This window comes from Epinephelus moara, chromosome 5, assembly GCF_006386435.1.
Source record: "Epinephelus moara isolate mb chromosome 5, YSFRI_EMoa_1.0, whole genome shotgun sequence".
Classification (NCBI taxonomy): Eukaryota; Metazoa; Chordata; class Actinopteri; order Perciformes; family Serranidae; genus Epinephelus; species Epinephelus moara.
Window position 1 is genome coordinate 3,474,094 of NC_065510.1, and position 16,348 is coordinate 3,490,441.

The following is a 16,348-nucleotide window of genomic DNA, read 5'->3' on the forward strand; positions in this document are numbered from 1 at the left end:
CTTGAGGTTTTAGACTGTTGTTATAAATTATAACTTTTATCTTGTGTAAAAAATGTGTTGACAGAATGCTTGTGGTTTTATTGTTTATTCAGTCCTTTTGATATAATTTTGAAGTGCTGATTTTTATTTATTTTTATTTTTTTTACCACAGCGAACAAAACAAAATCTCAGCAAGGGTTGTGCTTATACTTTGGTATTTAAATGTAAAATACAGGGTTCTGGATAAATGTTGTAAAATATATAAAATAAAAAGTAAATAAATAGAAAGCGACTAACGATAAAACTAAATAAAAATAAAACATCTACTTAGAGTCAAGTGTCATAAGTTGTAAACTATACAAATAGTGAAAATAAACACTGAAATTACACATATGGACTGGACAATCATGTAAAAATAAAATAAAATATATATTATAATAAAAATTTTTAAAAAATTCACTTTTATTTTATTTTATTTTTATTTTTCACTATTATTTTATTAGAATTTTATTCAGCAAAAATGCTAAAAATGATACTTATAATATTTAAACAAATATCTTTAGGTGTGGGACAGTTATTATGAATTATGATGATATTTTTAACTGTAAGATTTATTTAGAGAATACTCAAAGTTTTTTTGTTTTGGAGCTGCTGATTTAGAAATGTTTTTTTTTTGTTTGTTTGTTTTTTTAAATCACAGCAAACGAAACAAAACCTTGTTGTTGAGCTTTTACTTTGAAATGTAGGCTATGGTGAACTTATTTTGAAAGACGTATCCGGAAGCGGTGGGGTGCCGTAGTGCAGCGGGGCTGACGGTGTTGATGATGCTGAGGAGAGAGCATCCTCCGCGGCAGGTCTCCGTGCAGGCAGGCCGTGTGTTGTGGTAGCTGCGATGTCGGAAAGAGGAGCTTTGTTTTAATTATTATTACATCCATGTGATTTTATTCCGGTGACGTCAAACTGCTCCCGGTGATCTCAAGTTTCGGGCTGCCGGTGACATCCTGAGCTCAGCGATGGTGGATTTGACCGAGAGTGGTGCAGTGTCGCCCGGACACCTCAGGCACGGACAGGGCTCCGGCAATAACGGGAAGAAAACGTCGAAAAAGTCGCGGACGAGAAGAGGCAAACGAGGCAGGAAAAGACGGAATAAAAAGAACAACCGGAACAACAAAACACCACCACCGTATTTCCCACCGGAGGTAGCTAACGCTCTTTAGCCCGGGGATTAACGGGACATCCAGCCCGCTAAAGTAGCCAGCTAGCTAGCGGTGCTGCAGCAAACACCAGCTAGTTTCTGTCTAAACACTGACACATTTAATTCACACAGCACCAGCAACATGTTGAAACATGGCGGGAGAAATCTGTTACTGTGAGCTGGGCTTCATACGTGAGCCCCGACATCCATCTGCTGCTGTGTCGTCTGCAGGAAACGTCACGCCGAAGCGCACTCAAATATTTGACAATTATAAATAATTTGTGTGATAGGTTTGAGCACAAAGGCTGAAGAAGCTGACTGAACACATTTCCTGATATAATCGGGACCGATTAATAATTCGGCATATGCCTCAACAACAAGAAGCACTGTTTACTTTATAATTTTATACTTAAGACTCAGCGCTTTTTAAACTACAGCTGGATGAAGTTGTAGTAGATGGATTGGAATATTACAAGGTAAACGGTTGTGTACAGAGACATTAAAGCAATTTAAATGAATGCCGAACAGACAAGTTCCTCTCGTAGATATAGGAAAACGTCAGAGTCAAGCATTATATTGTAAGTAACGTGTCTTTTATTAAAACAAACTTTAAATTAGGAGAATAGTTAATGAAATCAGGTTGAGATTTCCTCCTCGTCAGAAATGGGCGTGTAGCGCGACAAGGTGTCACATCAACAGGGTGTCTGCCAGGGGCGATTCTAGGACCAGAGGTTTAGGGGTGCACCCAGAGAGCTGCCTGACCAGGCAAGATAAATTTTACTGTTTTGTACATTTTAACTCAATTTCATTCCCACATTTGTGAAAGAAAAGCACAACACTTTTTGGGAAAGTCTGTGACTAAACCATCAAATCTGATAAAGGTTATTTAAATGCTGAGCCACAGCAAAAGAGGAATGGATTGGAATCATAAAAGAAACATATCGTAACCCTAATTTCTGGGGGAAGACAACTCATTTTGATACAGCAGCTCCTCAACATACACATAAACAGTATGTATGTTTCTGGAGTAAACCAGCCCCCTATAGTGAGTACCAAAAATACCAAAAATGGACCTTGGACTTATTTTTTGGACTTTTATTTGAAATGCAATGCACAACATGTAACATTAACACATTAACAGTAATTGACTTTTTCAATGTTTGTCTCTGCCTTTTTCCTTCTTGTCTGTATTATATAATACAAATACATAAATAAAAATACACTTCAAAAAAATAAAAGTGCTTGAAATCTACAAAATAATAATAATAATAATAATAATAATAATAAATAATAATACTAAAATAATAAAAGAGAGGCAACCCTGGCTATGGTACAATGTATGCACACACACACACAATAGGAGTTATAATGTTAATGGGCATCCAGTCAGTAGCACCTTGGCTTTAATATTAACACATGCACATGACACAACAGCTTGCTTCTCTCATTCCAATTCAAACAGAGGACAGTGGTACTGACCACCTATAGCTAGAAAAAACGTCAGCTAACTCCTACCTAACAACATAAACAGTGACCTACGATTAAATGCAGCAAAAACGAGGACTGGTAATGATAATAATGTGTTGGTACTGAGTGGTAGAAGTTGGGGGGCTGCTTTATTTTTGTTGTTAAAATATTAAGTTTCAACCAAGTACTGTATGGTTTTGACACTTTTCTCGCTTGTTAAAAAAGGACATACAGTAAAAGTCTCTCAAATTTTAGGGGTGCTGGGATTTAATTTAGGGGTGCTTCAGCACCCCCAAAAATGGGCTAGAAACACCTATGGTGTCTGCAGGTCCTTAAAAAGTCTAATGGAAAAACTGTTCTCTCTCTCTCTCTCTCTCTCTCTCTCTCTCTCTCTATATACTATATATATATATATATATATATATATTTATGTATATATATATAGAACAGTTTTTCCATTTTAATTTAAGTACATAATCTAGCGGGGCGAATTGAAGTTGAAGGAAAAATATATTCAGAATTAGAAAGTGGTCTTTACTTCAATACAACATCATTTTGATTACTTTGATTTCCACACAGCAGGACGTCACTAACTGTGTATACGACTGAACTCAGGGTGCAAAATGTCTTTTACAACAACATTAACTGTAACCTATGAGAACATGGTGGAATACAGAAACATTGATCACTGTGTGATGGATGACCTCAGTGATTTACAACACTTTGGCTTTCTTTGGCTTATGGCCTTAAACTCATTGTCTCATAGCATGCTGGGAAACTCCGCCCATTTAGCCCCAACACACAATATGTTCAGTGCATAATGATGGTGATGTTTATTGACCTTAACCTAATAAGGTGAAATCGACTTCATAACTTTTAGTCAAATTACCCTGAAAATTGTTGATTTACCATAAAAACAATGATGTCAAGCTTGCAGTGATGAGTTTTTGTGTCATTTTGATAATCCGGGGCATTTGTGTGGACTTAACATTAAAATTCTGTGTCATGGACGGATCAGGGTTTACAGTGCATTAAGATTTCTCTTCATTAGATCTAAAGTAGGTGGACCTTTGGGTGTGTAGTGTGCACTGGTACAATGGTTAGTTCAGCCTGTTTGACATTAATGTGTCTTTTCTCTCTGTGTTTCCAGGCTGAAGAAGGAAACATCGAGTACAAGGTAACTAACTCTTCATTAGTTGTGGCTCAGAGGTAGAGCGGGTCGTTCACCAACCAGAAGAATGTATAATAATATAATAATTCATGGTGGCATGGTGGTGTAGTGGTTAACACTGTCTCCTCACAGGAACCTGGTTTGAACCCTGGGGTGGGGGAGCCCCTCTATGTGGACTTTGCATGTTCTCCCTGTGTCAGTGGGGAGAACATGCAAAGTCGACCGTCAAGAGGATAAGCGGTTATGGAGAATGAATGAATATGTGGATATAAAAAATAAAAAATATATAATTTTTCCTGTTTTCACTGATGTCCCTCTGTCCATTCCGTTCTCATGAACATGATATCTCAAAAATGCCTCGAAGGAATTTTTTCAAATTTGGCACAAATGTTCACTTGGACTCAACAATGAACTCATCAGATTTTGGTGGTCAAAGGTCACTGTGACTCTGTATCTGTCTCATTCTCATGAACGTGATATCTCAAGACCACCCTGCAGGAGTTTCCTCAAGTTTGACACAAACGCCCACTTGGACTCAACAACAAACTAATTAGGTCTTAGTGGTGGTAGATCAAACGTCACTGTGACCGTGCATTTGTCTCATTCTCGTGAACGCAATATCTCGGAACACCTTGAGTGAATTTTTTAAAATTTGGCACGAATGTCCACTTGCACTCACCAATGAACTGATTAGATTTTGCTGGTCAAAGGTCAAGGTCACTGTAAGCATGCATCTGTCTCACCTTTGTGAATAATTTCCTCAAGTTTGGCACAAATGTCCACTTTGAGTCAAGGATGAACTGATTTTTTGTGGTCAAAGGTCAAGGTCTCTGTGACCTGGTCCATCCTATTCATGTGAATGTGATCTCAAGAACACCTTGCTGGAATTGCTTCAAATTTGGCACAAAAGTCCACTTGGACTCATTAATGAATTGATTAGATTTTGGTAGTCAGAGGTCAAAGGTCACTGTGACCTTGCATCAGTTTTGTTCTCAAGAATGAGATATATCTCTTCAGGGAATTTCTTTAAATTTGACACAAACGTCCACCCAGACTGAAGTACCTGTAGCCAAAGGTCAAAGGTCACTGTGACCTCACAAAACATGTTTTTGACCATAACTCAGGAATTCATACACTATACATTATTTGACACAAACGTCTAACAGGATAAAATAATGAAGGTCAAAAGGTCAAAGGTCAGCTTGACTGTGACATCATCATGTTGTAACGTCATATCTCAGGAACAGAAGGGGAGACATTTGGTCAGATACTGAATTGGTGACTCTAATCTTCAAACTGTGCTGATTGTATAGATCTTCTGTGTGTGAAGCATCCATGTTTTCACTGACATGGATGGAGACTGTCAGAGACACTGGACTGGTGGGCGGAGTCATACGACCACAGGGTGGACTGGTGGGCGGAGTCATACGACCACAGGGCGGTAATTCTAGTTAAATCACACTGACGATGAAACAGGTATAACATCCATCCTGTGTGGTGATAAAAAATATAGGTCTTAGATGTAACTTAACGAGTCCTGCAAACCATCGGCTCAATGTTACTTAAAATATTCCTTTAGTTTTTACTGTTACCACTTTAATTTGATTTAAGCTCACAGTGTGTCTCTTGTTTCGGTCAACAGTGATCGCCGCCCTCTGATAAATGTCTCAGTAGTCTCACCCAGTACTGTCTCTGTTAAAACAACCAGACTTTGTACCTCTGTCATCTGTTTTTATCGACTTTTCTTATCTTCACCAAGACTGTAACACACCTCTGGAGTTTAGAGGAAGAACACGATCGAACACTGAGAGCACTGTTACAGAGAATTACAAGTTTAATGCTGCGACAGCTGCATGAAACATCTCCGATTAATAATAGTCGATCAGTCCAACACTTTGGTGAAGTGCCTGACACTGAGACCTCAACCTACATATTTACATTTTAAAGACCCTGCAACTTTTCCTTCAGCGCCACCCTCAGGACAAACATTTTAAGCCTCTTCAGTTCCAGACAAATTATTTTATCATACTCTGCAGTTGCATTTATGGTGGCGGATTAAAAAATTAACAGAGCATTCTTGTTTTGTTTTTTTCAAATTGCATATTTATTTTTTACTATATTTTAATATACTATATTACCAGTTATTTATTTATTTTTATTTTTTATTTTTTCATAGTTACAGTTTATAGCTAGAATGACACTGGATATTTATGGAAAACACCAATAATAATATTTTAGAGTTTCAAAAAAAAATTGACACTGCTTTAAATTATACATTTATATATTTATTTTAACTTAAATACATAACAATGAAAAAAGATAAGAGTCCTTTACATTTGGATATCAGAGAATTATGATGAAGATATGAGGTGAGCGAGACATTTTACTGTTTAAAAATAAACTCATCAGTGCTGACTGGTGGACAAACTCTGAACTGGAGGCTCAACACATTTTATGTATAATATATGGAGAAATAAATAATAAATAAAATCATAAATAATTAAGGGAACACTTAAATCACACATCAGATCTTGATAACGAATTATTCAAGTTTAAAGTTTTTACTGATGCACATTGTTTAATGTGTTGAGATCAAAATGACGTAACAACGGTCAGTGGAAACCAAAATCATCAACACACTGAGGGCTGGACTCAAAATCACACCGAAAATCAAGTAAAATAATGAAACCACAGCTGATCCAACTCATCATGTGACTCAGTAGTGTGTACGGCCCCCGCCTGCCTGTATGACCTCCTGACAACATCTGGGCTCCTGATGAGTCGGTGGATGGATCTCCTCCCAGACCTGGATCAGGGCATCAGTGAGCTCCTGGACTGTCCGACGTGGTACTTGGTGGTGTCAGATGCCCGGACACATAATGTCCCAGATGTGCTGTGTGACCCTCCAAGGATCTGCCTCCCCAGACCATCACTGACCCACCTCCAAACCGGTCATGCTGGATGATGTCACAGGCAGCGTAACGTTCACCACGGCGTCTCCAGACTCTCTCACACCTGTCACATGTGCTCAGTGTGAACCTGCTCTCATCTGTGAAGAGAACGGGGCACAGATGGCGGCCCCTTCAGTTCTGGTGTTCTCTGGTGAATGATGGAGCTGCACGGTGCTGGGCTGTGAGTACAGGCCCCACTAGAGGACGTGGGGCCCTCATGCCACCCTCATGGAGTCTGTTTCTGACAGTGTGGTCAGAAACATGCACACTAGTAGCCTGCTGGAGGTCATGTTGTAGGGCTCTGGCAGTGCTCCTCCTGTTCCTCCTCGCACAAAGGAGCAGATATCGGTCCTGCTGCTGGGTTAATGCCCTTCTGCGGCCCTGTCCAGCTCTCCTGGTGTAACGGCCGGTCTCCTGGTATCTGGTATCAACCTGATTGGGCTGCAGGTACGGCCTCATGCTACCAGTAGTGACAAAGGACACTAGCAGAAGACCAAACTAGAGAAGAATCAGTCAGGAAGGATAAGGAGAGAGCAACTGTCTGTGGACACCACATGTAAAACCATTTCCTGTTTGGGGGTTGTCTTGCTTTTGCCTCTCCATTGCACCTGCTGTCACTTTGATTTGCACCAAAGCAGCTGAAACTGATTCACAATCACTTGATTGATTCATGTCCCTTACGTTTGACTGACCTGGTGTTAGACTGTGACCGTGAAGTGTTCCCTTCCTTTTTTGAGCAGTGTATATCATCCAGGCTCTAACAGTGAAGTTTATTGTTGAAATGTGTCGTTATCCTAAAGATTAGAATTAAAAGTTAAGGTTCCAGTTTGTGTCGTGTTCTGTTTGAACTGTGCAGATATTTACCTGCTGAACCATCATGTCTCTCTTCCTCTGTGTCTGCTCCTGTCGTAGCTAAAGCTGGTTAACCCCACTCAGTATCGCTTTGAGCATCTGGCCACGCAGCTGAAGTGGCGTCTGCAGGAGGGCCGCGGTGAGGCCGTGTACCAGATCGGAGTGGAGGACAACGGCCTGCTGGTTGGCCTGACCGAGGCCGACATGAAGGCCTCGCTCAAGACCTTGAAGAGGATGGCAGAGAAGTAGGTCACCTGATTCAGCAATCCGTATCACCACTGATTAGTCAAAACTCATCTGAAAAATTTCTGTGGAAAGTTCCTCTTCTCTACCACATTACCACATGTCAGTAACGTAACTGCCAAAAAAGCAGCCAATGATTTGTTTACTGTGATGGAGGATTTAACTCATGCATGTTTCAGATCACAAGTAGATTTTTATTTGAGAAATGAACTTTGTGTGAGCTGAATGCAGCGCTGTGGTTTGAATTTTACTTTGTCTGACCAGGTTTGTCTCCTCTGTGTCTCATCAGAGTCGGTGCCGACATCACTCTCCTCCGAGAGAGGGAGGTGGACTACGACTCGGACAGAAACACTCGTAAAATAGCAGAAGTCCTCGTCCGAAAAGTTCCCGATGATCAGCAGGTGAGAGTCCATCCTGCGGGGCCTGTTTCCTGCTCTCTGTGTGTTTAAGATGTTTGAACCTTAAGTTTGTTTGAATGTGCAGATGAATCGAACTGAAAGCCAGGTGAGAACGTTCTCTCCTCTTATTGGTTGGATGTGTCGGGGTAGGTCTGCTTGATTATGGCAAAAATCATAATCATGATTGTTGTGGTCAATTTTGAGATCACGGTTATTTAATACAATTACACAGGAGCCCTTTTACGTTGACTGTTCAAGACAGAAATGCCTTGCCATTAAGCCACCTCCGTGTTCTGTATGAAAGGTACGATCCCAGAATGGGGGGACAGACTTGTTTCGCCTTGAAGACTGGTGAGGCAACAGAAAGAGTCAATGTTTAGTTTCAGAGTTCCCAGGGGAACAGAATCAGTCCACAGCTCTCCACGTGGAACGCTGTAGCAGCACACAGGTGAGGTGCTGCCATCCGTGTGATGCTAACGAGAGGGGGCAGGCAGAGAGCAACGTCAGGAGTTCTGAGATTCCAACAACAGAAGTACTCACTGAGAACGCAGTCTCTCCGATGCAAAGCTGGCTGTGGACAGAGGAGAGCTTGACAGCAGCGATGAAATGTGGAATTTGCAGTGCACACTCAAAGACGAGGTGTCTTGTTGCACAATGAAGCAAACCACAGCTCAGAAGATCACAGGTGACTGGGCCGTTGGGTGATGTTGGAAAGTTGGGCGACTCTCTTTGCAGAAAGCCACAGACAAACAGGAACCAGGCGGGAAGCAGAGCTTGGGGTCGAAGACAGAAGGCAGAGTGGTTTACCGGGGATCAGACAAAGCAGTTGAGTCAGAGACGGGCAGGAACAATTCCGAGGAAGCAGTCCGGAAACAAACGCTGGAAAGTCTTGCCTGAGGTGAAGAACAATCTGGCAAGGAGTGTCTGTGAAACGTCTTTATAGTGACGGGGGTAATGATCCACAGGTGAGCGGTGTTAGCCCTGTGAGGTGTGTGTGGAGGACCGGCAGGAGCAGGAAATGGTGAGTGGAAAGGTGGTGGCAGGTAGGTGTGGTGAGGAGTTGTGGTGAATGGAAAAAAGCATAAAACGGTCGCCCACAAACCAGCCACTTCCTCTGTACAGTCTTTGCACCAGAACTCCTCTGAAAGGTCTCAGTGAGGTTGTTTTGGTCCAAACCTGAGTCCGATTCAACAGGACGAAACAACACAGGTTTGAAAACGCCCTAAGACACAAACAGAAGACAATATAATAAGACACAGACACAACATGATGTAACTCACCTTAAATTTAGCTCGACAGAAGGCAGCAGCAGATCTTCTTCCAACAGGCTTATGTTAGAGGCTATGATCCCACTCCTCTGTCATGTTTTGGGACAGTTCCTGGACCTGCGGGTGGCGGTTCTGGGAAACGTGGACTCAGGGAAGTCGACCCTGCTGGGCGTCCTGACACAGGGCGAGCTGGACAACGGGCGAGGCAGAGCGAGGCTCAACCTCTTCAGACATCTGCACGAGATCCAGACAGGACGCACCTCCAGCATCAGCTTCGAGATCCTCGGCTTCAACAGCAAAGGAGAGGTGAGACGATGATAGCCTCAGTTACATGTGACAGTCGATGGTTTTCTTGATTAATGATTCAGATTCTTACATGTTTTCTTTCATGGAAGATTTCACAAACTAGACAGTTGGATGGATGGATGTATGGATAGATGATAGATTAATAGGTTGACAGATAGGTAGGTGGGTGGACGGGTGGATGGATAGGTAGGTAGGTAGGTAGGTAGATGGATTAATGGATAGATAGATAGATAGATAGATAGATAGATAGATAGATTAATGGATAGATAGATAGGTTAATACCTCATTGAACTCATAGATGAACTGGACCTTTAAGTATCTATATATCTTTATGAGACTGGTGCCGACAGTTTTAGGATTATCTGCTAACAGTCTGTGGGCCGGTGCAGGTTGTGAACTACAGCGAGTCTCGGACAGCCGAGGAGATCTGTGAGAGCTCCTCCAAGATGATCACCTTCATCGATCTGGCTGGACACCACAAGTACCTGAAGACCACCATCTTCGGCCTCACCAGCTACTGCCCTGACTTCGCCATGCTGGTGGTGAGCGCCAACACCGGCATCGGTGAGCTGCAGCCACACGGTAACACACAGGAAGCAACAACATCAGAACATTTACAGCTTGTGTGCTTTAAAATGAACTCAGAATCGGCCAACATGCTTTTTCTTATTGTGCACAATGAATGAAAAGTATTATATTTCATGTCTCCACCTGCTGGTGGGCCGTCACAGTAAGAGTATACATGTATAATACGATGTTAATTTCATTACAGAAGAGACTTGATGGTCACTAAAATTGAAAAAAAAAAGAAAAAGTGGATATATCAACATGACACACATAAGTTGTTATATATCTGCATATCGGATATCAGCAAAAAATCCAATATCTTGCATCCTTAGTTACCATTCATTTTCTGTCAATCAACTAATCAGTTAGTTGACTAGTCCTGTTCATCCATTGTTATCACAAAGGAGTCCTGCTCATTGATCTGATCGATCAGATTGATCTGCAGCATCCTCCACAAACACCTGACACACAGGAACATCAGTGTCATTTGTTGTTAAACATCTGTGTAATTTTTTCCCCAAATATGGAATCATGAAGTTTTTTTCTAAATGATTTCTTGAAGCAAAATGAAAATGTTCTCTGCTGTCAGTGCTGGAGGAGACATTAAAAACAAGTCACCACCAGAGGTCAGCAGAGGTCTGAGTTAAGATGAGAGCCGACACGTTCAGAGAGTCACGGCTGGTTTTGGTTTTGTAACAACATCACAAAGTTTGGATGTTTTTTTGTAAACTGTGGACAAATCCATATCATTAACATTTCACAATGACCCAGCGTTGTTCTCTTTCTTGTTTACTGACCTGCAAACTGTTGAATTGTTCATTCTTATCCTAATTCTTATACAGTTATGCTCATGAGATGAGATGATAATATTAACACCTAAGCAATGACGGCTGCAGCCAAAAGTGACAGTCAAAGTCAACTTCTTCAGATGTTTTGTCAAATGCACTGGTTCTCAAACTGTGGTATGTGTCCCACTGATGGTGCACAAGCTGCCTCTACGTGCAGGGTGTCTACGGGTCCTAAAAAAGTCTTAAATTATCTTAAATTAAGTTTTCTTAAGGCCTTAAAAAGTCTGAAATTGTCTTAAATTCAGATTTGATGGGTCTTTTCGGTCACATTATCACGAAAATTTCTCCAGCCTGACCGACCCAACGACTGTTTACAATCATTGGACAGACGGAAGAATTATAATAATAAACAGCCTTTATGACAGTGATGAGATTTAGTTTTCTTTTTACATTAAACACATTGAAACCTTACTTTTCATTTTGAACTGTGTCTCTCTCACATACTGAAACATTTTGAATGACAGCATTTAAACTATGAGATCCCTGACGTGTGATTCAGAAAAGTTTCGGCTTTCCTGTATTTCGTTTGTTTCAGTATCAGCCTGCTACATACTCACGTTTATGAACGCAACATCCGTGATTAGTCAGGAGCTGAACTGTGAGGGAAAGTTAGTGAGCGGAGGTAAAATGAATAGTTTAAAAACTCTGCAGTTGTGACTCAAAACAAGGAACTATGAGGAAGAGAAGTGAAGATCAGGAGGAGGATTATGTTTAAGACCGCTCTGATGTAACTGAAGTGGCCGATAATGAACAGAGTGGAAGTGGTAGTGACGACTGAAGCAGCGCCAGTGAAGTCTTCACAGCACCTGATGAGGGGCCGGGCCATGTGGTGGATTTATGAGGATTTAGTGGAACCTGGTGAGGATTGCAGATTGCAACCAGCTGAAAGTCTTGGTTAAAAAACAACAACAATATCACAGATAGAAACTTAAAAACGCTGTTACCGTAGTGTTTGAGTGTCTCCTGGCGCCCGCCTGATGATTTATGGGTAATGAAGTGTTTTATTTTGATGTCAGCACGCTCACAGTGTTCCCACTCTCCTCCGTCTAGCCGGTACAACCCGAGAGCACCTGGGCCTCGCCATGGCGCTGAAAGTTCCCATCTTCATCGTGGTCAGTAAAGTGGACCTGTGCTCCCGTGGCACCGTGGAGAGGACCGTCCGACAGCTGGAGCGAGTCCTGAAGCAGCCGGGCTGCAACAAGGTGCCCATGGTGGTGTCCAACCCCGACGACGCTGTGACCGCCGCGCAGCAGTTCACACAGTCTGCAGGGTGAGTACAAATACTACTGATACTACTGCAGCAGGTCAGTCAGTCTGCAGGGTGAGGACAAATACTACTGATACTACTGCAGCAGGTCGCACAGTCTGCAGGGTGAGGACAAATACTACTGATACTACTGCAGCAGTTCACACAGTCTGCACAAATACTGTGAATACGACAGTAAAAAGGGAAGAAACCTTTTTTATTAGATTCGAGTGAAACTGTCACATCTGTCAGTGCGACTAAAGTTTCCATTGTGTGTGTGTGTGCGTGTGTGTGTGGGTGTGTTTGTGTGCAGCATCACACCCATCTTCACACTGTCCAGTGTGTCTGGAGAAAGTCTTGACCTTCTCAAGGTTTTCCTGAACATCCTCCCTCCACTGAGCAACAGCAAGGAGCAGGAGGAGCTGATGCAGCAACTCACCGAGTTCCAGGTGAACACACAGACAGATAGACAGACAGACAGACACACACACACACACACACACACACACACACACACACACAGTTAACATCACTCTATGGGTTCATCTCAGTACCTGATTCTCACATCCACCTTTCCCTCACTTGCATCTCTTCGCTCCGCCCTCGTAGGACACGGGGAGAGAAGAAACAAGGAAATATGTCTTTAGAGAAATGAGATGTCTTCTCCTCAGAAGCGTCATTTGCGTTTCTAGTGACAGCTGCAGCTGATTACAGCTGGATCAGTTGTCAGGAGGCTTTATTAACAGCTGTAGAAACTTTTAAGGAAGTTTGTTGCTGCACACACATAATGTTACATTTACATATATAATGATCCAGTTCTCGGGAACAGAGCAGCAGTGTTTCCTCTCTGTTCTGTATTTATAATCTGTCCTGTGTCCTGCTCAGAGTCACACAATGTCTTTATATGATTTATTCACTATTTGCATCTGTATTTATTGATATTCTGATTGTGAGTTCATTATTTTGAACAGTGGAAATAATTTATTAGGCCAAATGTCTCAGGGAAAATCAAAATTCTGTAACTCATCAACCCGACGCTCAGGAATGATCAGCCTCAGTGTGACTGAATGGAAGTGACGGCCAGTAATGTAGAAGTGTTTCTGTCTTTCAGACAGACTCTCTGACTTTGATTGTATCCATAATACAGATGTCCCTGTCGACTAAACTAAAATTTTAATTAGGACTAGTTAACTAGTTTAAAAAAGGAAAACGCTCAGAAAACAGTCAAAATTTATCACAATTTATTGTTAAGTATCTGAAACACTGCTCCAAAATATATTGTGTGCATTAAGAGCCCTTTGAAGCCTTTAATCACAATCTTCAACAGCCATGTTGGATTTTAACTGCTGCTGAAGTACAAGACACTTTGTGCCGTGCGTTATGAATGTAACCCTGCACATCATCTGACGACAACTCTCTTAAACAGGGTGTCCGCGGGGTCCTAAAAAGTATTAAAAGTTGATAAATCAAATGTCGGAAAATTAAGGCCATTAAAAAGTCTTAATCGCGATTTTATGAAGTATTAAATTTTCTTGGCATTCAAGCTTTGACAAAAAGTATCCATAAATGTATAATTTATTTTCCTCCTTGCGACTATTACAAACAGCAATGTGTAGATAGGCACATTCAGACTGCCACTCGGGGCCGTGCGCGTACCTGTGCGACATGACGCGATGGTTCACATCCAGGCACCAAACAGAGGAACAAAAGACAATAAAGAATCCTTCTCATCTTATCTGAGTTCTGTTGTATGTTTGTGCTCCATAGATTTAGATTCAGATTCAGATTCAAAATACTTTATTAATCCTGGGGGGAAATTGTTTTTGTTCCAATGCTACATGCAAAGTAGAAATAGAAATACAGCATGAATGGAAACAAGAGATAAAGATGAAGATATAAATAAAATACTAAAATAGACAATGAAATAAATAAAATAAAATATTAAAGTAGACATTAAAATAAAATAAAATAAAATATTAAAGTAGACAATAAAATAAAAATAAATAATAAAATAGTAAAGTAGACAATCTGAAATATATACAATATACAATGAAATGGTTGTAGTGTTATAAATGAAATGAGAATGAGTAATTATATTGTTTGTTTTGTTTTATAAATTGCCAAATTTAATTGCAAACTACAACTGTTTAGTAAGTTAAAGATGCGTTGCTGCTAACGACAGCTTGAAGTGGCGATGAGGTCTTAAGGTTTTTTTGGAAGGTCCTAAAAAAGTCTTAAAAAGGTATTGAAATTAACCTCAGGATTCCTGCATATACCCTGTTAAAGTTAACAAGTAATACGACGTCTCAAAAAAGATTCATTGCTGCAGAATTCATTTTCTAGATCAATGTGCTGCCAAACCACGCTGGTTTTGTGAGAGGACACCTCTCCAGTTTAAAACTACTGGAACATTATCGCGGGGAGGGGAACTGCTGTCTGACGGCTCTGTAGCACCCACTAGTGGCGGGCGGCTGCATGACAGTTAAGCTGCCTCGTACATGAATAAAACACTAACTGGTTTAACCGGCTAATGTTTCTGGTGCTGACTAGCGAGGGGGCGAACGTTTAATCGTTTAGACGGCTAATCACACACATCCCTAATCCATCATAAAAGCAGAAGAGGGAAATAACAGATCGTGAAGAGAAAAATCTTCAGATTTTTAACTCGATGAATCAGAAAACAAATCAAATATAAAACTTGGTGGTGACACACTGAGTTCAATCTCTTATCTGTCTTCCCAGTAAAGGGAAGACGGTAAAAGGCTTCCGCGAGGCTTAAAGCCTCCTCTCTCCTCGACTCTCAAGTCTCAATTGATTCCCGGGTCAAGTGATCGAGGATAGAGGAGTCGAGGAGGGATATTGGGATGAATCCATCGTCATGCTGCTACTCTCTAACACTCACCCACCAAGGAGACTGGTGTACAGATTTCAGAGTTTACAAGCTGCACCTGAATGCACCATGAAGTCCCTGTTGCTCCAGCACAGACAGACAGACAGACAGAAGCAGCAGGGCCGTAAATGACACCAGAACACCACATACAGTCGCAACATATTTTGGTAGAAACATTGACCCGTCTGAGATTTATTCACCAAACACAAAATCTACCCGTGTCCGTCACATGGCGGGTGTTAATTTCAGACCCTGTTCGCAGCCCTACATGAACTTGTAATGCATGCAGTGGAGTCACTCACCGTCTGATGTCCATGTTGGAGTTCTCCAGCCCTGTGTACAGCTTTCTGAAGCTCCTGATGCATCCTGGGAATCATAACGTGCACATTCATCATCGATACTTTGATAATAGGATCAAACCAAAATTCTTTGCAATGAAAATTTTGATTTCCCAAAATTAGATTAAAATGTATAAAAGAAAATCTTCAAACACCAAAGCTGTTTGAGGAAAGTGCAGCTTTGAGACGAGAGTGAAAGGAAGATATTGATCTGCTGACCTAAGTGTGTGTGTGTGTGTGTGTGTGCGCGCATTTGCAGGTGGATGAGATCTACTCAGTTCCTGATGTTGGGACTGTGGTGGGAGGAACTCTGTACAGGTGAGAACAAAACACACATCAGTGGCTCAAATAAAATTTAGTCTTGACTCCTGTTATTACGGCAGACTCATCAAACACATCCCATGATGTTATCTACGTAGTTAATATCACAAATCACAATTTGCCTCACAGGGCTTTACAGCATACGACATCCCTCTGTCCTTATGACCCTCACAGCGGATCAGGAACGGTAGAAACCTCAGGAAGAGCAACTGAGGAGGGATCCCTCTTCCAGGACGGACAGACGTGCAATAGATGTCGTACAGAACAGATCAGCATAATAAATTAACAGTAATCCATATGACACAATG

The 16,348-nt window shown here is 41.4% G+C and overlaps 1 protein-coding gene across 3 annotated transcripts in view; it reads left to right on the forward strand.

Moving 5' to 3' along the window:
- The first annotated feature begins 762 nt into the window (after positions 1-762).
- Positions 763-16,348, forward strand: part of LOC126389821 (GTP-binding protein 2-like) — a 20,795-nt gene continuing 5,209 nt past the window's right edge. Inside the window, exons 1-9 of one of the 3 annotated variants that reach the window (XM_050043742.1) lie at positions 763-1,178; positions 3,792-3,818; positions 7,676-7,860; positions 8,148-8,259; positions 9,633-9,830; positions 10,220-10,412; positions 12,296-12,515; positions 12,805-12,940; positions 15,979-16,037. In XM_050043742.1, the coding sequence (XP_049899699.1) occupies positions 993-1,178; positions 3,792-3,818; positions 7,676-7,860; positions 8,148-8,259; positions 9,633-9,830; positions 10,220-10,412; positions 12,296-12,515; positions 12,805-12,940; positions 15,979-16,037 (1,316 nt within the window). In that variant the 5' untranslated portion in view covers positions 763-992. Of the gene's footprint in view, positions 1,753-3,791; positions 3,819-7,675; positions 7,861-8,147; positions 8,260-9,632; positions 9,831-10,219; positions 10,413-12,295; positions 12,516-12,804; positions 12,941-15,978; positions 16,038-16,348 lie in introns of all 3 variants that reach the window. The other 2 variants (XM_050043744.1, XM_050043745.1) reach the window with 2 other exon arrangements.